General features: G+C 46.1%; 1 protein-coding gene across 2 annotated transcripts in view; it reads right to left on the reverse strand.

Annotated features, from left to right (window-relative positions):
* Positions 1-20,919, reverse strand: part of MSN (moesin) — a 128,222-nt gene extending 107,303 nt beyond the window's left edge. The window contains exon 1 of one of the 2 annotated variants that reach the window (XM_074207760.1): positions 20,608-20,919. In XM_074207760.1, coding sequence (XP_074063861.1) covers positions 20,608-20,652 — 45 coding nt within the window. In that variant the 5' untranslated portion in view covers positions 20,653-20,919. Of the gene's footprint in view, positions 1-1,594; positions 1,708-20,607 lie in introns of those variants that run through there. The other variant, XM_074207761.1, reaches the window with a different exon arrangement.
* Between the last annotated feature and the right edge of the window lie 1,072 nt (positions 20,920-21,991).

Consider the following 21,991-nt stretch of genomic DNA (forward strand, 5'->3'; position numbering starts at 1 on the left):
AAGAGAGCGACAGAGAGCGAGAGAGTGAGAGTGAGAGTGAGATCGAGATCGAGATCGAGAGAGAGAGAGAGAGAGAGAGAGAGAGAGAGAGAGAGAGAGCAAGTTCTCTGTTCAAAACTACTTTGTGCTCTGGATGCAAGTGAAAGAGCGGGGCCTGGAAATGCCCTTGCTTGAAATCGGAGTCAAAACAATCATTCCTTAAAGCATCAGCCTTCGAAGAGCTAGGGTGTCTTCTTTAGACTGGGGTTCTGGGAAGGAAAGAAAGCCTCCGGCTGGGTGAGGCCAGCAGTCGCTCAAGTCTATTTGAATTTCACACCCCCACCCACCCACATGTTCTCCAGGCCGCAGGTCTGCAGCAGGCCACCCCATGGGGTGATGCCCACAGCAGGCCCCACTCGTGTGGCTGGGGGTGGGGAAAGTGGACCAACAGGGTGATGAGCAGAATACAGAGGTGCCCTAAAGAGAGGCGGGGCAGGAAGCGCCCACCCCGAGTTTTCCAGGCTGGGCATGAGGTCAGCAGGTGAATGGGAGGAGGAGAATCTGAAATATGAGAAAGTGTGAAGTGAGGCAGGCCAGGGTTACTGAGGGAGGCCCAGCAGAGCATCCTGGCTCCGAGGAGCCTTGCTCTGGGCTGGGGCTGACCCAGGCCCAGAAGTGGTGAGCTCACGGCAGCCTGCCTGGGCCTGCGCACCTAGCTAGGGCAGGGGCCCCGCGCCCAGGTGAGCTGGGCAGCTGACTTGGCCCCCGGAGGCCTTACTCGCCCTCGGCCCTCCCCAGCACCCGCTCCCCGGTTTTCAGCCATGGCCCCCCTCCCCGCAGCACACTTCCTCAGTCATGGGGAGGCTGAAATCAGACGCTGAGACCTCTCCAGAACAGGCGGGGCGCCAGCTCCCAAGGGCCTGGAAGTGCAGCCACCCCCTGCCAGAGGGTCTCCCCTACCCAGTCAAGGTGGAGCTTCAGAGGCAGGATCGGGGTGGGGGGGGGGGCTTCTGAATGGCGTAAGGAGAGAGCCAGCCACTCCCTGTCCAGGAAAAGGGGTAGGATGGGGCAGTAGGCAGCAGGGGCATCGCGGGGTCCTGCGTGCTAGTGGCCCGGCTGGGGCCTCAGCAAGCCTGGGGTCTTACGCCCTGTGGTTCATCTCCTTTTCTCGACCTCAGTTTCCTCATCTGTCAAATGAAGGCCAGAGCCTCATGAACCTTAGCAATGGAGACCGAGGCAGCGTGGCCGCGGAAGACAGGGGGCCCTCGAAGCCCGGGGCTTTCACTTGCTGCCTCGCTGACCCTGGACGAGCGACTGGGCCCCTCTGGGCCTCACTTGCCTCAGTTTCCGCCACCCCACGAAATGAGGGGGGGGGGTCTCCTGTAGCAGATCCCCGGCCGGCTAGGGCAGGAGAGCTTGGGCGCCCCCAAACTCGGCGCGGGCCGCCGGCAGGAGCGTGGGAAGCGGCGGCCCCCCGAGGCCCCTCCCCTGCCCACCCCGCCAGCGATCCGGCCCGGCCCGGCCTCGGCACCACGCGGGGGGGGGGGGGGGGGGGCGGCGGCCGCGCCCCGGCCCGGCCCGCGTGCTCCGACTCCGGGGGCGCCCCGGCACTCACCGTCTTGGGCATGGCGGCGGGCGACTTGGCGAAGTTTCGCGGCGGGCGAGGGCGCTTCGGGGGTCCGGGGCTGGCTGCGGCCCTGGAGGCGGAGAGGCTGCGCTCGGGCTTCCTGCTAACGGATCGGCCTCGGCAAACCCCACCCAGGAAAGAGCCGCCCCGGGCGCGCCGGCCGCTCCTTTATGTGGCTCCGGCTCCCCCGCCCCTCGCCGCCGCCCGGCCCGGCCCCGCCCCCGCGCCGGCCCCGCCCCCGGCCCGCTCCGGGGGCGCCCCGCCCTTCCTCCCCAGCCCCCAGCGCATCCCCGGGCCTGGGCAACCTGTGGCCCCAGAGCCCCGAGCCTCCCTCCCGCCCTTCGGCCGCCCGCTCCCGGGCGACCCACTTGCCGCTGCCCGCAAGGCGCCGCATGCCCCCGCCCCCCCGGGCACCCAGCAGCACGCAGACTGGCCGCGACGCCCCATCTGTGAGACAGTAGTCTCGGGAAGGGCAGAGGCATGCTGAGTGCCCTGCAGCACGATCTCCCGGGGCCTCGCAAGAAGCCGGCCAGGGAGGTGGCGCCCGGATCTCCAGGCCCCCTGCCTCTCCACACCCCGCAGCACCCCAACTCGCCCCCCAGCGGCGAGGGAGCCCCGGTCCCAGCGGCTGAGCCTGGCCTTGTTTCCGCTTGCCGTAAGCGTCTCCCCTGAGAGAACACAACCCCCTGGGCGCTTAATTAACAGCAGCCTGCTGCTTGGCACTGCTGCCAATCTGCTCACGCGCCCCCCCCCAAGATCTGTAATCCAGGGGCACCAGCGATTCCCCTTCCCAGACACCCTCCCCAGCACCACCCTTGGAACTGGCACTGCCTAGGTGTCTCCCCAGCAGCAGTGCTTCCCGCCTCACCTCCACCTCCGCCTCTCACATTCCCAGGATCTCTTGGTGACTCAGCTCAAAGCCTTCCCGTTCTGGAGGCCTTTCCAGATCCCCTCCCCCCCGTGCTTTCCTCCGAGACCGCCTTTGGCTATGGGGGCTTCCTTGGGGGGCCAGGTTTGCTTTTCTTTACTTGGCAGCTCAGAGACCAAATGACTCTGAAGGCACCATCCAACTTCTCTGTCACTTTGCTTTCCTCCCCCCCAAAATGAAAATGATCTCTCACACACACACACACACACACACACACACACACACACACACACACACGCACCCACACACACGCACCCCCCCACACACACACACACACCCCGACCCATAAACAGTTATGTTTGCTTTGTAAACCTTGAAGGGCCCTTGAAATGTGAGATTGCACAAGCATCTACCTACCAGCAGAATGTCCTACTGTATTAAGGGAATGAAAGAATCTCAATTCTGACACTTGTCGTTTGTGACCCCCTCCAAGTCACTAAACGGCTCGGCGTCCCCAGAAACTCTTCAAGACGACCCCTGGCAGACACATTGCTCGTCTCCATTGGCAGAAGGGATTTCCTTACCAGAGAGCCCCCCACATACTGAGGAAACCACAAGCCTGCATCCAAAAGACAAGACCAACTTTCGGGGTGGCAGGGGCCTCAACCACCAGACAGTCCAATGCCCTCATTCAACAAAGGAGCAAACTGAGCCCACAGTCAGCAAGGGACTTGCCCAATTTGGGGCAAGGGATAGTGTGGAAAGCACTAAGCCCCAAACTGGATTTGGAACACACCAGTTCCAGCTCTGCTAATTCCAGTGTGACCACAGGCTACTCACTACCACTCTTGGTCTCAGTTTCCCCCACTACATAATGAAGTGGTTAACTCAAATCGTCGGCAAGGTCCATTCCATTCCTAATACTCGATAGGTGAGGGAAGGCCTAGCCAATAGACATGCAACTAAGGACCTTCATTGTCAATGGGGGGCGGGGAGCTCTTGAGTCATTTAGTCAGCAAGCATGTCTTAAGCACCTGTTATGTGGCATTCCCTGTATGAAGTCTTGGGGATAGCACCAAAAAGGTCAAAAGACAGTCAGTCCCCACTCCTACGCAGCTCCCAGTGGAAGGGGCAGTATGCAAACAGCTAAGCCCACCCAAGATCACTTGGAGCTGACCAACCAAGAGCAGCCTTGAGCTAACTTCCTGGAGAAGGTGCGACTTTAGCTCAGAACTGAAGGAGGTGACAGTCAGACCTGGACTTGAGGAAGGTGAGTTTGATGGCTGAGTGAAAGATAAAAGGGAATGGGAGAGCCTTGTGACAGGCTGACCCACTAGCAGCTACAGCAATGGGAGGTGATGAGGGCCCACAATGCCTCGAGGGTGTTATCAGCATCACAGGAGTAAAGGAGGGACACAAAAGAAATGTTTTCATAATCAAAAGAGGGGCAGTGGATAGAGCACCTTCCCTGGAAACAAGAGGAACTGAGTTCAAATCTGACCTCAGACACCGGATTCTTGGGCAACTCAACTCAATCCGCACCACACACACACACACACACACACACACACACACACACACACACACACACACACACAGAGTCAAAACAAGATTTGATGCTGATTGGATGTGGGAGTGTGACAGTAAGGTTGGGAGTCTGGTAACTTAGAGGATGAATTCTCCCCTTCTCACCAGGCACAACTAAAAGTCAAGATGAAAGAAGTGGGCTCCATACCAAGAAAATGGTCTTAAACACACAGTCAAGACCCAGAAATTCTAACCCCAACCCCACCATTTACTTTGGGGCCTTGCTCTGCTCACCTACAAAACGGGATCCAAACTTTGGTGGTAGCAAAAATAAAAAAACTGGAAAGAAAGTGGATGCCCGTGATTGGAGAATTGCTGAACAAAAGATGATATGTGAATGTAATAGAATATTCATGCACCATTAAAAAGGTGGACTATGGGGGATTCTGAGATTCCTGGGAATACCTGCACCCACACAAAAAAAGCAGACCAGGACAACAATATACATATGGAGTCACCTACGATAACATAAATGAAAAGAACAGCAAAAGGCAGCTGAACTCCAGTGAAACGAACTGGTGCACATAGCAGGCTACCATGAAAGAGAATTAAACTTGGGAATCCTAGGGCATGGGTGTGATGAATCCCTTAATCTTTGAACATATCATTCATTTCCCCCTCTTCTAGCCTTCAGTAGCGGCATCTGTAAAATGGAGTAAATGACTCAAAAGGTCCACCGCAGCAATGTTCCTACCACCTAATACAACTTATCTCCTTCCTCTGGGCAGCGCTTCAGCTGAGCTGCCAATGGTACAGAAATTCTTTGATACTGTTACTGTGTCACTGAGCTTGGCTAGCCTTTGACTGAATGCAAAGTGTTCTCAAACTATAATAATGGGATCAGATACAAACTAGCAACAGCAACAGTGTCTACTCTCAACCGCCTTCCATTGGGATACATAGGGTTCTTCCCAGAAGTTTCGGAGATGGTTACACTTAAGCTTCATTGCTAGACTCAGGCTATGACTAACTTCTGTCCTGTGCAAAGTGTGTGTGTGTGTGTGTGTGTGTGTGTGTGTGTGTGTGTGTGTGTGTGTGTACAAATGTATACCTTGACTTTCCTCAAAGCATTAGTCACAGGACATTACACATCTGGGAAAATAGAGAGCCCTGAGCCTTTCCAGAGTTCGTATATTTCTCTTCTGTGACCTTGGGCAGGACAGTACCCCTCCCTGGGCCTCAGTTTCCTCTTCTGTTAAATGAGGGGATTGAAGACTGTGAGTTCTCTGTGACTCTTAGATCTAGGACTGGGTGTTCGGGCTCAGGACTGAAATGCACTCTAGCATCTTGAAGAATCATCATTTTCATTTCCACGGGGTAACTGAGCTTCCAAGCTTAAGGACAGTGAGTTTTCTGAAGACCATCCTATGAGGTAGGGAGGGAGTGTAAGGTTTATTTTCCCCAACTTGCCGATTGGCCAACTGAAGCTCTGAAAGGTCAGACTAGATGCTTATATGTGGGAGGATAGAGCACTGCACTTGGATCAGACCTGATTTCAAATCTTGCCTCAAGATACTTATTAGCTGTGGGAACTCTATCTGAGTCTCAGTTTCCTCATCTGTAAAACCTGATATTAATCGTATCTATTTCACAGGGTTTTTGTGAGAATCAAATGAGAGAACATCCACAAAGCCCTTGGAAACTTGGGCCTGGAAAACAGATGCTGGCTTGCACCATCATTTGTGGCGGGGATGAGATTTGCTCTCGTATCACCTCTTTCTCTAGGCTCTCGGAAGGCTCTTGAACCTTCTCTGGGGAAAGGAGTAGGACACCACGTTCCCTGATTCCCTCTTCCCTCCTCAGTCTCCTGCCTCTGCTCTAGCCCCCGAGTCAGCATGCCCACTGCCCTGAGCCCCCTATCCCCGTGGGTCACAGAAGGCCCTCGGGCAAATCTCTGCTCAGGGGGCCAGTGACCGAATGCCTCTCCTCCCTCCCACTGCTCACTTGTTTGAGGAGGAGGGAGGATGAAGAGTGGGGGAGACTCCGGAGGGAAATGCCAGGACTTTGGAAGGAAAGGGGAACCCTACCAACAAGGAAGCTTGGAGAAGGGACCGAGAATGAGGGGAGCCCCTCCCCCACAGGTTGGCAAGAGAACCCTGCCGATAACCAAGGGGTCTGCAGATTCTGGCCTGCCCACCCCTTTGGGATGGGTTACCTAAGGGTTACAACCTCTTTCCTGGGTAAGTGAGTGGCACTTCCCTCTCCCTTCTCTCTTTGCCTAGGCAGCCTCCCACTCACAGGTCAGCAGACCCACTTCGCCCTGAGTCTTTCATCCCTATTCATTTTTGACCAGAGCCTGCCCAACCCTTCCGGCAACACTACCCAATGGGCCAATGACCGAAGCCCGAAGCCCTCTGCCTTCCTCTTGGGCTTTTCTAGGAATTAATAGCCCGTGCTACAGGCACACAGGGACACAGATGCTCTGGGTATTCAACCCCTGGGGCTGCTGCAAGTCTCTGATCTTCCTCATGAGTCCAACTGTCTTTCAACAGAACAAGATAAGGATCACTCCATTTTTTAAAAAGGTTCCACCCGGAAACAGTCCTTTGAGAGCCTTCTGCAACCTAATGGCATGTTCCGGTGGCCAAAGCCTCGACCTCCAACACCCCAACATTACATAGATGGATGACAGCGAGCCCTCAATTCACCAGGAGCAGACTATGCAAAATATACTTGAGTTTAAATGTGTTGGGTTTGGAGTTAGTGTTTATTCAGGAAAACTTTCCTTCTCTGGGCCTCTTTAAATGAAGGGGTAGTAGGGGTAGGGGTAGGGGTAGGTTCCTCATACACCCCCCCTCCCCAGGTTACTGAAAAGAAAATTTCCATATAGAACACGCTAAAATATTCATTTTTGTGATAGTAAAGAATTGGAAACAAAGTAGATGCCCATTGACTGAGGAACAGATACTGTGCTATATGAATATAATGGAATATCACTGTGATGTAGAAAATAGCAAACGTGATGAATACAGAGAAGCCTAGAAAGATCTGTGCGAACTGATAGGATGAAGTCAATAGAGCCATAAAAATGACATTCAGAATGTATAAAACAGTGAATAAGAAAGAAGCAATAAACAATCAAAGTAAATGTTCCAAAATTATAAAGAGCAAGTGTGTTCCCAAAGAAGGGACATGAGACCACACTCCCACACCATTCCCCTGAAGAGGCGGGAGGTTCACAAGGATCACACACTGAACACATGTTCAACAGGTGAATTAGTTATGTGAATTTTTCCCTCCCTTCCCCTCCCCCACTCCCTTTCCACTCTGACTTAAAAAACCAACAACCAGCAGCACCTATTTATTATATGGGATGGCAAAAATACTGGGGGGAATGTTGGGTATAAAACAAAAAAACAAAGAAGATACCGAAAGTCTCAAAGGATATCAAGACAAACATTCTTAAAATAAAGAAAACAAATTGAAGAGACCAGACTAAATGATTTCTAAGGTCCCTTACAATTCTCTCTATATACTATGTGTGTTATACATATATATATATATATATGTATATATATATATATGTTGTACACTATATATATATATGCATATGATCTATATGTGTATACATTTTATGTTCCAAGATATCTCCAAGTCTATCATCCTGTGTTCCAATATCCTCCCAATTATAAATAGTAAAAAAGACTTAGCTAACTGGAAAGTATGAAAGATATTTTGGTTTTTGGAGATGCTAGATTTAGAAATCTTGAAGAGAGGATGAATAGAGAGGGGAAAGGAACCTTGGTTTGTATGGCCTTAATGGAAGAGAAATGTTCAAGGAAATTCACTGGACAAAATCCCTGGTAACCAATAATCTGGTCTGAGCATCTTTAAACAGAGTAACTTCAATCTGAAACATAGGCGTGGACCAGGGGCCTTGAAATAAATACATTTTTTTTAAAAAGTAAGACTTGGCTTTTTCAGTGTTCTTAAGAAGCGTGACCATTTGACCAAGGCTGGGGGATCATGGGGTAGGGGAGGGATAAAAAAGCATCAATTTGCACAAAAAGGATAATTGTATGCATGCTTCTGCTCTAGATAGGCCTCTTCTTCCTGGCTTCTTATCCTGCTCTTTTCTAGAAATACCCATACCCTATTTCTGTACAGTTAAGGCCACTAGCCAATCCCAAACACCTCCTCGCTAGAACAGATGGTAAATCAATCAGCTGGCCCTGGCTGAAAACTCATCTTTTTTTTTTTTTTAAAGTTTTTGCAAAGCAACAGGGTTAAGTGGCTTGCCCAAGGCCACACAGCTAGGTCATTATTAAGTATCTGAGGCCGGATTTGAACTCAGGTACCCCTGACTCCAGGGCCGGTGCTCTATCCACTGGGCCACCTAGCCACCCCCTCACCCTCTCCTTTTAAAACCCATGATCCACAGGGCAGATAGGTGCCGCAGTGGATAGAGCACCGGCCTTGGAGTCAGGAGTACCTGGGTTCAAATCCGGCCTCAGACACTTAATAATTACCTAGCCGTGTGGCCTTGGGCAAGCCAATTAACCCCGTTGCCTTGAAAAAAAAAATAAAAAAATAAAAGCCGTGATCCTAGCCTGTGCCATCCAATTGTCCTCATTTGGGGATTAAAGGACCAGAGTTAGAAAACTGGAAGGGACCCCAGAGGCTGGACAACTGGTTCAGCATCTGCTTTTATGTTGGAAGAAAATGAGGTCTACGAAGATGAAGTGATCTGCCCAGAGTTCAGCCTGTCCACTATGAGTCTGAAGGCCACTACTCCAAGATATGGGTGTTTCCTCCTTAAGCCTTCTTTTGAGTGAAGAGGGATCCCTTTAGCACAGCTTTTAACATTTCCTGATCTTTCGAACTCTTCTCTGAAATATCCTTAAAGTTTTGAAATTACTGCAGTCGACTGGATCAGGATTGCAAAGGCTGATTGATGAGGTGAGGTGTGCCAAATCTAAGCACGCACTGAGAGTGAACTTGTAGTACTAATTATATTTCTTATGGAAGGACACGAGCAGGCACACGTGGGCTATGATCTACATCCTTGGAAGGAACATCCGAATCATTGAGATCACAGAGCCATTGGCTGATACTTCAAGGACACGTGGTATCTTTGATGTAGGTCCTTTTCCTCATGTAAGTTTCAAACTTCCTCCAACTCAATAAATGGCCTTTGATGATCTTTTAATGGTCAATGCCCCCCAGTCAAACCTAGAGCATCCAACACTTCTGACCTTAGTTTGCTGTTCCTCAGACATTAGCCCCTCAGCCATTGCAAGGCCCTTACTCAAGCCTTTCCAAGTTCCAAAAGGCCTGGTAGATTTAGGTGTATCACTGATCAGGTTTTAGACAACCTTGATCTGGTGATAGAATGTATGAGAAATCTGGAGAACAGGGCTGGCTAGTTCCAACTGTCTGGCATATGTGCATTCATTCATTCATTCATTCATTTGTTCAAAATGCCAACTATGCATCCCATCTGGTGTTGAGTCCTTGGAGATATGCGAACTCTGTTGTAAAGTACAATGTTATGTGGTAAAGAGATTAGAGTGCTGCACTCCAATAATCAATTAACAAACATTTATCAAGTTCTGACTATCAGGTACTGTACTAGGGAATGGAGATAGAAAGAAAAAGGGAAGCTTAGAACCCACCTTCCAAGAATTTACATTCTAATGGGAGAAACCTATCCATCCATAGATTATACAGAAGACATCCCACGGAGATACAAGATAAACTTTAGAAGGAAGTTGCTAACCAGTGACTTCCTGCAGAAACTGGCGCTTGAGCCCAGTCTTGAAGGAAGTCAGGGAGGTGCAAGCTTGGCAGTCAGCCAGGGCAAAAGCATGGAGATGGCTGGTTGGATGAATGAATGGATGGATGGCTAGATGCTATGTACCACACAAAGTACTGTGGTAGCTCTTTCTAGCTTCTTCTGTCTAGATCTTGCTTGTTCACAGTTGTTTGCGAGTTGTCTCCCTCATTAGACTATCAACTCCTTAAGGGCAGGAACTGCTGTTTTTGTCTTTCTTTGTCTCCTTAGTGCTTAGCACACTGTAGGCGTTCCATAAATGCTTAATGACTGACTGAGGGCCAAGGAAAAATGTCAGTCATTGCCTGAAGCAGGAATCAGAGGAAGTTTCCTGAAATAGGTGGCACTGAAAATAAGCTCTTAAAGAAAAGCTAAGAGATGGGGGCAGCTAGGTGATGCAGTGGATGCAGTACCAGCCCTAGAGTCAGGAGGACCTGATTTCTTTTTTTTTTTCTTTTTTTTTTTTTTTTTACATTTTTGCAAGGCAAATGGGGTTAAGTGTCTTGCCCAAGGTCACACAGCTAGGTAATGATTAAGTGTCTGAGGCCAGATTTGAACTCAGGTACTCCTGACTCCAGGGCCACCTAGCCACCCCTGAGAACCTGATTTCAAATCCAGCCTCAGACACTTAATAACTACTTAGCTGTGTGACCTTGGGCAAGACACTTAACCCCATTTGCCTTGCCCCCCCCAAACAAAAAACAAAAAAAGAAAAGCTAAGGGAAAGAAGGAGATGTAGGGTATTCCAGGCAAAGGTAACAGTGTGAGCAAAAACAAAAGAGTGGGAAACACTGAGCAGGAGGGAGGGAGGGTAGAGAGTTCAGTCTAAAAGGATGGCACTGCGATTGTGAGCCACAGTGATTGGGAGGATGGTGGTCTCCATGATGAGTGGGAAGTTAGGAAGAGGTTGGAGGAGACAATAAGATTGATCTTAGAAATGTTGAGTTTGAGGACAATAGACAGTTGGAGATATGAGATTAGAAAGAAGTTAGGACTGGAAAAGTCTTAATTTACCTGAATAGAAATGATCATTGAATCCATAGAAGCTGATAAAATCATCAAGCAAAAGAATATATATATATATATATATATATATATATATATATATATATACACATATATGGAGAGAGAGAGAGAGAGAGAGAGAGAGAGAGAGAAGAGGGCTAAGAATAAACTCTTGGGTGACAATCACCATTAGTAGGCATGACCAGAATGAAGCTCTGATAGAAGAGGCAGAAGAAGGGTAGATAAAATAGGTGGGAGAAAACCATCCAGGCCATGAAAACTTAAAAGAGGGGGCAGCTAGGTGGCGTAGTGGATAGAGCGCTGGCCCTGGAGTCAGGAGTACCTGAGTTCAAATCCATCCTCAGACACTTAATAATTACCTAGCTGTGTGTCCTTGGGCGAGCCACCTAACCCCTAAAAAAAAAAAAAAAAAAAAAAAAAAACCCTTAAAAGAGGAGAGGACAGAAAATATCCAGGAAAAGGATCTACCGTCACAAAGGTTGGAGAGAAGTCAAGGAGGATGATGAGCACTGGATTTCTCAGTGAAGAGATCACTGGTAACTTGAGAGAGGGCAACTTCAGTTGAATAATGAGACTGGAAGTCAGGCTAAAGATTTAAGAAGAAAGAGAGGAAAGGAAGCAAAGGTACTGACAGTAGATGGCCTTTTCAGCCACAAAAAGCAGGGGAGATGTGGGATGATAGCAAGCAGAAATGGATAGATCAAGTGAGGATTTTGTGGATGGAGGAGACATGGGCATGTTTGTAGGCAACAGTGGACAGGAAGGTTTAAGATTGATGAGAGAGTAGAAATGGTATCATCAGAGACAATCCACTGGAGAAGATGGGATGGGATGTATCATGGGTGTATGTAAAAGAGTTAGGCTTGTCAAGGAGAAGGGTCACATCTTCATGTGAGAAGAAGGAGATAGCACGGGAAGGCATCTGCATAACTGAGGAGAAGAGGGAAGAGGAGCTCTTTATTGAATGGTCTCTGTTTTGTCAGCAAAGTATGAGGCAAGCTTTCAAGCTGAGAGGTGATAGAGAAACTTAAGGAGAGGAGAGGAGAGTGGAAAAGTATGGGGGAGGGGGCACAGCTCGAAAAGCATTGCCTTGAGACTGTCAGGGCCTATTTGGGATTGTAGAGTATAAATATGTAGGAGACCCAGGCAGCACAGCTTTGTTGTTTTTTTTTTCTAAGTCTGTTCAGCAGCACATGAATGAGAATTAGGGCAGCAAATGGCAGGGGTAATAATCCACGGTTAGGGCCTGGCAGGATATGCTCAGGGATGGAGGAGCAATGAATTCGAGAAAAAGTTTGGCTGGTTGTTAAGAGGGAAAGATGGGGAAGGGGGAAAGTGAAGACAGTATAGGAGCAATGACCTAGGAGAGAATTGAAGGGTGGACAGATTTGAGGATCCCAGTGAAGAGGAAGAATAAACTTAAGGACAAGAAAGATAAAATGATAAAAAGCTCCAGTATTCTTCCTTCTCCCTCATTTAATCATAGGGTGATAGGCATAGCACTGAAACCACAGGTAATATCTATGTTCAAAACCTTTATTTTACAGATAAGGAAAATGAGACTTAGGGTAAGGGATTGACTAGCCCAATGGCAAAATGACAATGACAGAGTCAGGTATTCTGATGCTGAGTCCAATGTTTCTCCCACAGCACCTTGCTATTGCCCTTCTCGGGGTCAAGCTTGAGGATTTTCATGACCTCTCTCCCATCTGGTCTGTCTCCACTCCCAAAGTCACCACTCTGGGTTAGGGCCCCATCCCTTCTCACCAGGACCATGGTGGTTGCTTCTTAACTGGTCTCCCCACTACAAGTTTGTTCACTTCTACTCCATACTGTCCACAGCAGTCAATGTGACATTCCTCTAAACTTCATTCTGAGCACATTTAAAACCTCTCAGTGGCTCCCCACTGCCCACAAGACAGAGTCTAAACTCCTTAGACTAGTAGTCAAGGCTACCATCTACACAATCTAGCCTCATCCTCCCAATGGAGATTTTGAATTGAGGATAATGACCCTCCCTTCTTGTCAAATGAACAAACCCATGTGGGGTTGGTCCTTGGCTCCATCCATTGGGCATGCATCTTTCATCATTCCTTGAGAGGTTCTCTCTACTTCAGGAAGTCTTTACCTCTTTTCAAAGTTCAGCTGAAGGTTCACCCACTCCAGGATGCCTTCACTAACTGCTGTATCTTCCTCTCTTGAATTTCTAGGGTATTTAACTGTTGGTAATGGTCATCTAGCTCTCTGTTCCTATGACCTGGAAGTGTAAGTTTCCTCATATCTAGATGGATGTGTGATGTTATTTCCCCAGCTAGCCTCCTTGAGACCTGAGTCACGTCTTCTACATCTTCTACATGGTATATGTGGAAGACCTATTGTGAAGGTGGTGTGTGTGCACACATTCCCAGAAGCACCTGCTTTCCATTGGCAGTAGAGGGAGGTGGCTACATATTTTTAACCTATACCAAGTAACTAGCTTCTCACTGAGAGGAGTGGGGGGAAGGAAGGGAGAGAATTTGCAATCCAAGGTTTTGGGAGTAAATGTTGAGACTTGCTTTTGCAGGTAGCTGGGGTAAAAAACTGTAAAAGTAAAAAATAAATAAAATGACAACAAAAAAAGATGTAGAGGGAGGGTTAGAAAAAGCTACTCAGTGCAATCTCAGCTGAGGCCACTAAGCTTTTAACTCCTTCCTTGCTCCAATCCTTTGAAACCCAAGTGCTCCTCTCAGTCCCTCTGCACAAGCCCAGATAGAACAAAGCTGAGTTCCTGCACCTTCTACCTTTTCCTGTTAGTGTTAAAACCCTAATCTTGGCCTAGTCTGTTGTTGTTCAGTCATCAGTCATGTCTGATTCTTCCTGACCCCATTTGGGGTTTTCTTGGCAGAGCTATCAGAGTGGTTTGCCATTTCTTTACCCAGCTCATTTTATAGATGAGGAAACTGAGGCGAAGAGGGTGAAGTGACTTGCCCAGGGTCATACAGCTAGTAGATGTCTGAGGCCAGATTTGAACTTAGGAAGATGAGTCTATCCACTGTGCCACTTGGCTGACCCTGCCCAGTCTAAGGAGTATGAATATGTTCTTGATAATAATTTTAATTTATTTGACAGGTATTTGATTCTATTCTACTGAGATTCTCATCTCCTTCCCAACTTTGAAAGGCAGTCTGAACAAATCATCAGTCTACCCAATAAACTCTGGTGATCCCCAATTGCCTCAACAAGTATAAACTCCTCTGATTTGCATTTGAAAACCTTCCCAACCAGGCCTCTCCCAGACTAAGGGAGCTATTAGCATATTATTCCCCTCCTCTAACTCTGCCTTCCAGCTCTACTTGGCCAATCCTGGCATCAAGATGTCAGAAATGCAGCTGTTTCTCACTTCCACCTCTTGGAATCCCTAGGTTCCTCGGAGACTCAGCCCCACCCCACCCCCCACCCCCCATTGGCTTCCTGAAGCCTAAGGGGGGAGTGAGGCCAGAATTGCTAAAGCATCCCACCTCAAACTCCCTTGCATGCATTTTATATGCATTCTCTCTATATTCATATGCATGGATGAAAGCTTTCTCCTCCATTAGACTGTAAACTGCTTGAAGGCAGGACAAGTTCACTTTTTTCTTTGTATTCCCAACACCAGCTTAAGCAACAGCACTTGCTAAATGTTGATTGATTATTCATTCCTGTACAGGTTGTTATATTTCTCTAAAGCAGAACCAAAATGAGCAATATACAGGCAAGCACTCAGCATACACAGTTAACCTTCAGGAGACTTCCTGAGTAGACTGAAAATGGAGTTCCGAGACTCACTCCTCATCATAAAGACCAATGAATAATGTCAGCTGTAACACTGTGATGGAGAAGCACCATTGCCCTCCTAGTAAGGCCTGAAGTCTCCATTTCCCCTGATTCATTTTCTTCAATGAGTGTTTCCTCACTCATACTCAAATGTCTCTTTAGAGAAGTACTTCCTGGAATCCTATTTTATTTCACTGATTTTTTTTTATATGATTCATATACACAGAGCATAACACTGGGTTAAAACATATAAGTGAATGGAGCATTGAATACATTCTGAAACTACTTCTGATCTCTGCTAAAGCACAGGGGTAGAAAGAGTCTTTCTAACTGTAGTAAGAATTGAGAACATCTTCCATAAGTTGGCCTTGGCCATTCTTTTGATTGCTCCGTTAGGATCCTTCACAGAAAGAGTCCAGTGAGAAGCAGCACTATAAGGAAAGAGGCCTTGAGTCCATCCAACTGAGGCTAACATGTGGTTCCATAAAAAATGGGTCTGGATCCTTGGCCTCTGAATCTGTTGTTTTCCATCATAGGTGAAAGAGTTGGAGCCTCAGCCATTAAAGAGAGCAAGCATCTAAGTTTATAGTTATCTTGGCATCAGTGTTCAGAAGAGCAAGGATTGGCCTTTAGGCGCAACCTTTGGGATCTAGCTCAGTGGTAGCTGAGATGAGGATTCATTTGATAAATTCAGGAGTCGTGATATTGGCACTAATGTTATGTATAAGTTGTGTTCATCTTGAGGCCAATCTTTATAAAAGCTAACTGATGTTAAATGCCTACACAGAACTTGTTACTGGTTTAATAGGAGAGGGAAAATAGTCATTGACTTGAGCAGATGGCAATATAGAAGAGATGCTCAAAACCTGTGTCTCCAGAACCCTGATGGGGCAGGAATAGCAGGTCTCAATTTGGGGAGAGCAGGACAGAGAATTATCCTCATAGATGTTAGAGTTAAATCCATGGGAGTTGATGGGATCACCAAGTGAGTTAAGATAGAGAAGAAAGAGCTTTGGAGGACACTCATGATCCATGGTATTATCTGATGAAAATCTAACAAAGGAGACTGAGAAGGAATATTCAGTCAGGTTAAAGCAGAAGCAGGAGAGAGCGAGTGTCAGAAAAACCTAGAAAGTATCAAAGAGAAGAGGGTGATCAACATCAGGGTCAAAGGTTGCAAAGCAGTCTCAATTCTCAAGAGGATTCAGAAAATGCCATTAGATTTCCTCATTAAAGAATAGTTTAAATTGAACAGTCATATCAGAAGACATATTGTGGAGACAATAAGATTTCTGAAAGGCAGAAAGACTTCTGAGAGACTCCTAGATGGTCATTTCGAGGAATTTAGCCACAAGATGGAGGCGATGTTAACTAGCAGGGATAGACGGATGAAGTAGGCATATTTGGTGCATGGGAACATTTGAAGGCAATAGAGAAACACTCAGTAGGCAGGGAGATATTGAAGACTAATGAGAAAGTCGAGATGATAAAGGGATAGAATGTATCAGTGGTGCATGTGGAGGGATCTTCCTTGATAAGGAAAAAGAACCACCTCCTCATGGGAGTCAGAGGTGAAGGAGGAGACAACATGGCAAGAAGGCATATGCAAAATGGAATAGTGGTAGAGAAAAGGAGCTCAAGTGAATGGCGCCCATTTTGTAGACGAGATTCTCATCTAAGTGTGGGAGAAGGGGAGATCAAAGGAGGTTTGAGGAGGGATGGAAAAGTTTGGAAGAGCTTCCATGGAAAGTGGAATCACAAATTGATCATCATTTGACAACATTTAGTTTTGATGGATTTGTTGAGGTTCTTGCCATTGACATTGTTGGAGTCATCAAGTATACATTCTTTATTTGGCTTTGCTAATTTCACTCTGCATCAATTCTTGGTCTTCACCATTATATTTCTTACAGCTTGGTGATATTCCATCACATTCATGTACTCTAATCTGTCTCGTCTCTCTCCAACTGATCAGCATCTACCTTGTTTCTAATTCTTTACTTCCGCATGTTGTGCTGATTAAGAACATTCTGGTGTATAGAGTCTTTTTCTCATTGACCACCTTGGGGTATATCCCCAGCAATTGAATCTTGGGGTACAAAGGGTATGGGCATTTTGGTCACTTTCTTAGGATAAATTCAAATTGGTTTCCAGAATGCTTGGACCAATCCACAGCTCCATCACTATTAGTATGCCTGTCTTCTCATAACCCCTTCAATACTGGCTATTCCCATTTCTCATCATTTTGGCCAACTTGTTGGGGGGGGTTGACTTGTTCAGATTGGCATTTCTCTTTTTGTTAGAAATTCAGAGAGTTCTTTCATTTGGCTGTTATAGTTTGCAATTCTTTTGAGGACACTTCCAGTGAGGGATGTGCTGGAACCAGCTCAAAGCAGCTCACAAGAGCCAATTGTTAAATTTTTAGTGTGAGCAATCACACCTTGGAAATTACGAAGCAGGGTGTGATTTATTGTTTTGTCAACTGTTAGAACTGAGAAAGTAAGGGAGAAAAATGTTGATACTACAGATTAAACTGTGTCCTATGTGTGCATATTCGGAGGGCCAGTTGTTAAACATTTACCACCACACCCCTGATTCCAGGGCTCCACTTTCAAAATCTCATAAGAAAAAAAGAGGAGAGCATTCCAGTTCTTGTCCTGCTCTGGGCCAACAAGCCAGGCAAAAACTCTCCAATTTGATGCTTCAGCAGTCTGGCAATTGAAATTTGGCACCAAGGGATGACTAGAATATGCAAAGGAAAGAAAAAGCCAGCCAAATAGAGCTTAGAGTAGCAATAAAAATAACTGAAATTGAAATAGCAATTTAGGGTTTGCAAAGCATTTTCTGTCCATTAGGTCATTTGAGCCTCACAGAAACCCTGGGAGCCAGGTACAGTGCATATTATTGTCGTCAACTGAAAGAAAAGTGAACTTAGAGAAGTTTTGATAAAGGCTGGATTTGAATACAAGCCTGCCTGACTCCAGTTCCAAAGTTCTCTCCAATATAACCTACTATGGAGTTGAGCCCAGAGGAGATCTCATAATCCTCACATGTGGGCCCAGGGCAAGATTGAGGATGGAGCACAGCTTCCCACAGAATATGTGTTTGTTGAACTGCATTAGTCCCAAGATGGAACTAGGCCTTACTATTTCCACAGGCCTGGAAAGTGTTCAGAACTCAGTATAGGATATAGCTGAGCAAAGGATGTTTTCAAAGCATCTCCATCTCAATTGGTTAAGCTTGAATAAACTCAAACCTTCCTCAAGATCATACTCTCAGAATTGCTAAGCAGATGCAACCCTCAGTCCTGAGCCAAACACAGTGTTTTGTACATAGGAGGTAGTTAAGCATCGAAGTGACCCAGTGGTTAGAACACAGAGCCAGGAGTGAAGACTTGGCTCAAATCCAACCACAAATACCTACAAGTCGTGTGACCCTGGGTATGTTATTTCACCCTGTTTGCCTCAGTTTGCTCATCTATAAAATGAGCTGGAGAAAGAAATGGCAAACCACTCCACTACCTCTGCCACAAAATCCAAATGGAGTCATGAAGAGTTTGATACAACTGAAATGATTGAACGGCAGTCTGCTTAAGATAAGGTCTTCAGTGCCCTACTTCATTTTTCACAGTTCAATACTGCTCAGGTGGCCATATGGGCACAGATATGCGAAGGGACGGAACAATATCTAAAATATTTAGTATGCTCTGGCACATATTATTGTTCAGTTCTATCCAACAATTTGTGACTGCATTTGGGGTTTTCTTGCTAAGAAAACTGGGGTATCTCCAAGTCCATTTTATAGATCAGGAAATTGAAGTAAACAGTGTGAAGTGACTTGCACAGGGTCACACATCTTAGAAGTGATTGAGGCTGGATTTGAATTCATGAAGAGGAGTCTTTCTGATTCCTAGCCCAACACCCTAGTCCCTGTGCCATCTATTGTCCCCATTCTTAGCACACAGAAAACTTTTTTTTTTAGGTTTTTGCAAGGCAATGGGGTTAAGTGGCTTGCCCAAAGCCACACAGCTAGGTAATTATTAAATGTCTGAGGCCGGATTTGAACCCAGGTAGTCCTGACTCCAGGGCCAGTACTCTATCCACTGTGCAGCCTAGCGTCCCCCAGAAAACTCTTAATAAATGATTTGAAAAAACTGGAAGGGATCTCACTATCCATAGAACGACAGCTACCACCACCACTACTACATAGTGTTTAAGGTTTGCAAAGGACTTTACAAATATGATCTCATTTGACCAATATAACAACCCCTGGAAGATAAGGTGTTATTATTTTTTTATCCCCATTTTACAGATGAAGAAACACAGGCAGACATGTGAAATGACTCGCCTAGGGCTTACATAGCCAGTAAATGTGCTAGGCTGAATTTGAGGCGAGGCCTTCCTGACTCCAAGTCTCTGATTCACTCTATTCACTATTCCATTCACCAGGGCAGGACACTTAATCCTAGCACAAGAATGTGTATATATTTAATGGCAGCCCGGGGCAGAACTTGGTCCTAGTAAACAGTTGGACAGTTAGAACTGCACAGGAAGTCTTTGCAAAGAACTGGGTACATAGACTAAGAAGATGGGCACCATTTTTCATCATCAATCTGCTGGAATTTTGTCTTCAATCCTTCTAGTATAATTGAAAAGGCCCGTCAGAATCCTTGTTGCCTTCCTTTGGACATTCTCTAGCTTGTCACTGTCTGTCCAAAATGATGATTCCCAGAACTGACCATAATACTTTCAATATGGTACAACTAAGGCAGTAGAGAATAGAACAATCACTTCCTTAGTTCTGAAAGCTCAGCTTCTCTCCCAGCCCTATGACTGTTGACTCATAAGGAGCTTGCGGTCCAACCCCCAGATCTTTTTCTGCTAAACCGTTGTCTAGCCCCACCCCTGATCTGGTACTTGTGGAGTTGGATTTGAGGTTGTGTGTGTGTGTCTGTGTGTGTGTCTGTGTGTGTGTGCATGCATGTGTGTTCCATTTTAGATTTCATTTATTCACTTTTTGAGGTTTTGTGTGTGTGTGTGACTGTGTGTGTATGTGAGATGTATTTTAGATTTCATGTACTCAATTCATCCCAGAGCTTAATTAGATCCCAAATTCAGAATTTGAAGATGAGGAAATTAAGAAAAGAGGAGTTCCATCATTTGACCAAGATCTGCAGGGAGTAAAAATGGCAAAACAGGGTTTCAATCCAATTCAGTTCAAATTAACAAGCATTAATTAAGCCACCAATGTGGCAGACACTGTAGTAGATTCTGGAAATGCAAGGCCAAAACTGAACAGTGTCTATAGTCAAGGACCTTGGAGAGGTGGGGCATAGAACAAAATATACATAAAAAAATAAATATGAAATATATGCAAAGTAATTTCTGGGGGTTTGAGATCATAAACTCTGGTTTTGAGCTTTTGAAAATCTTTGTATCGCCATCTTTTTCCAAGTCATTGACTGAATGTGAAAAACCCAAGGCCAGTCAAGCAAAGATCCCAGACACACCCTATCCAAGGCCTCTTTCAAAAGTCAAAAATTTTCGGTTTGAATATTCAGTAGTTTAAAATCCTGCTAAATATGCTAGCATCGAACCCAAACCTTTCCTTTTCCACTACAATTTATCAAATGTTTTGCTACGGATTTATGTAGTCTGTACTGCCTATTGAGGGTATTGTAGGTATTTCACTGATGGAGTCTAGAATAACAATGTGGACCCTGGCCCTTACTGCCAAAAGGCCAGATAGGTTACACTGCATTTCTCCTTCAGGGTTCTCCAATATCTTCAGGGTCCTCCAGTACCTCCTTCAGAAAATGAGGATTATCTAGTCTCTGCCACGGACTGAAGCTTTCATAAATTGTTCCCTCATTTTAGGGGGATTACCTTATGGAGGAATATCGACTTCGAAGATATAGAAGGCACAAACATGCAAACATTCTTTTCCATAACCTACCTTGAAAGATATAATCTTCTCTCCGTTTCTGGGATAGGAATCCATTAGGTTCGCAGTTATACAGCATCCCTTCCGCCAAGTTCCAAATCTGAAGGCCCCCTGAGCTTGTGTCCCTGGCTTCTAATGGCTTCTCGCTGGGCAGGAGGCAACATCCGGAAATATCCTGGAATCCTGGCTCCAAGGTCTCCATGACTCAAGCTCCTAGGTCTGAGAATTTTACCACTTCCAGCACCCAAAACCGAAAAGAAAAAATAACCAATGTTCTGAACTCTTTCCCTGGGGCATATAGGGAAGCAGAAGGTGACTCTTCCCTCATCCAGCTTAGCACAGGGTGCTCACGCAGCGGGCAAACAAGACCTTCACTCCTGGGCGCTGCCGGAAAGAGCGAGAAACTGTCTTTGTCTGGTAGTTTTAAAAACGTAACCAGTTCCGCATACATACCACCAATGGAAAGAGGCTACTCCCACTCACGTGGTAGGGGAGCGCAGAATCCCTTGGCAGAGAAGCAAGTCCGTTATACTTCTCATGTTCGTGCCTCCATCTTGGATGATGTGGATATGTGCCAAAGCTCAATAACACATGTAAACCCTTGGAAAAGGGAAGTTAAGCAGGACCTATTTTTAAGGAATCTATACTTGTTCTTTGTGATCACCATTGATTTTTGATATCTTCATGAACCACCCCTTCTATGAACATAATCCAGATTTTTGCCACGTGTCAAAATTTAGTACCCTAGACTAAAGTCTGTAGGATATGAGCTTACCTTTTTCTTTTGGAAAATTAAAGACATTTGTCTTTCTCCAATCCTCTAACACATCATTCATTCTCCATGATGTTTTAGGTATCACTAGCAATGGCTAAGCCCAAAGAACCTAAGGATGCTTCTTCGTTTCAGACAGGTAACTTAAACTTACAGACGGTCCACAGGTACTTTCTTACTATCCTTTTACTTTTCTTGCACATCATCTTCCTATTTGCCATTTTTATTGTCTTTTACAATCCAAACAATTGTATTCCCTGGTAGAAGCAAAATAATGATTATTATTTATAATTTTTTTTTTGCAGGGCAATGGAGTTAAATGCCAGATTTGAACTCAGGTGTTCCTGACTCTAGGGCCGGTGCTCTATTTACTGCACCACCTAGCCACCCCGAAGCAAAATAATGATAGAGTAGCTCTAACTACTTTCTATGATTTATTATCCCATTCATTCTGACTAGGGATCTTATCACAATTTTGATTCTCTTCTTTTCCCCATTATACCTGCAATCCCTTTTGATTTTACTAGCTTTTGAGTTTTCACACGCCTGACAAGATTCTTACCGAATTAATTTTGTATTTATCCTATGCTGGCTCATGTGTGTCTATTGTACCCATCTTTTAAA

The sequence above is a fragment of the Macrotis lagotis genome, chromosome X (assembly GCF_037893015.1).
Source record: "Macrotis lagotis isolate mMagLag1 chromosome X, bilby.v1.9.chrom.fasta, whole genome shotgun sequence".
In the NCBI taxonomy this organism is placed as follows: Eukaryota; Metazoa; Chordata; class Mammalia; order Peramelemorphia; family Peramelidae; genus Macrotis; species Macrotis lagotis.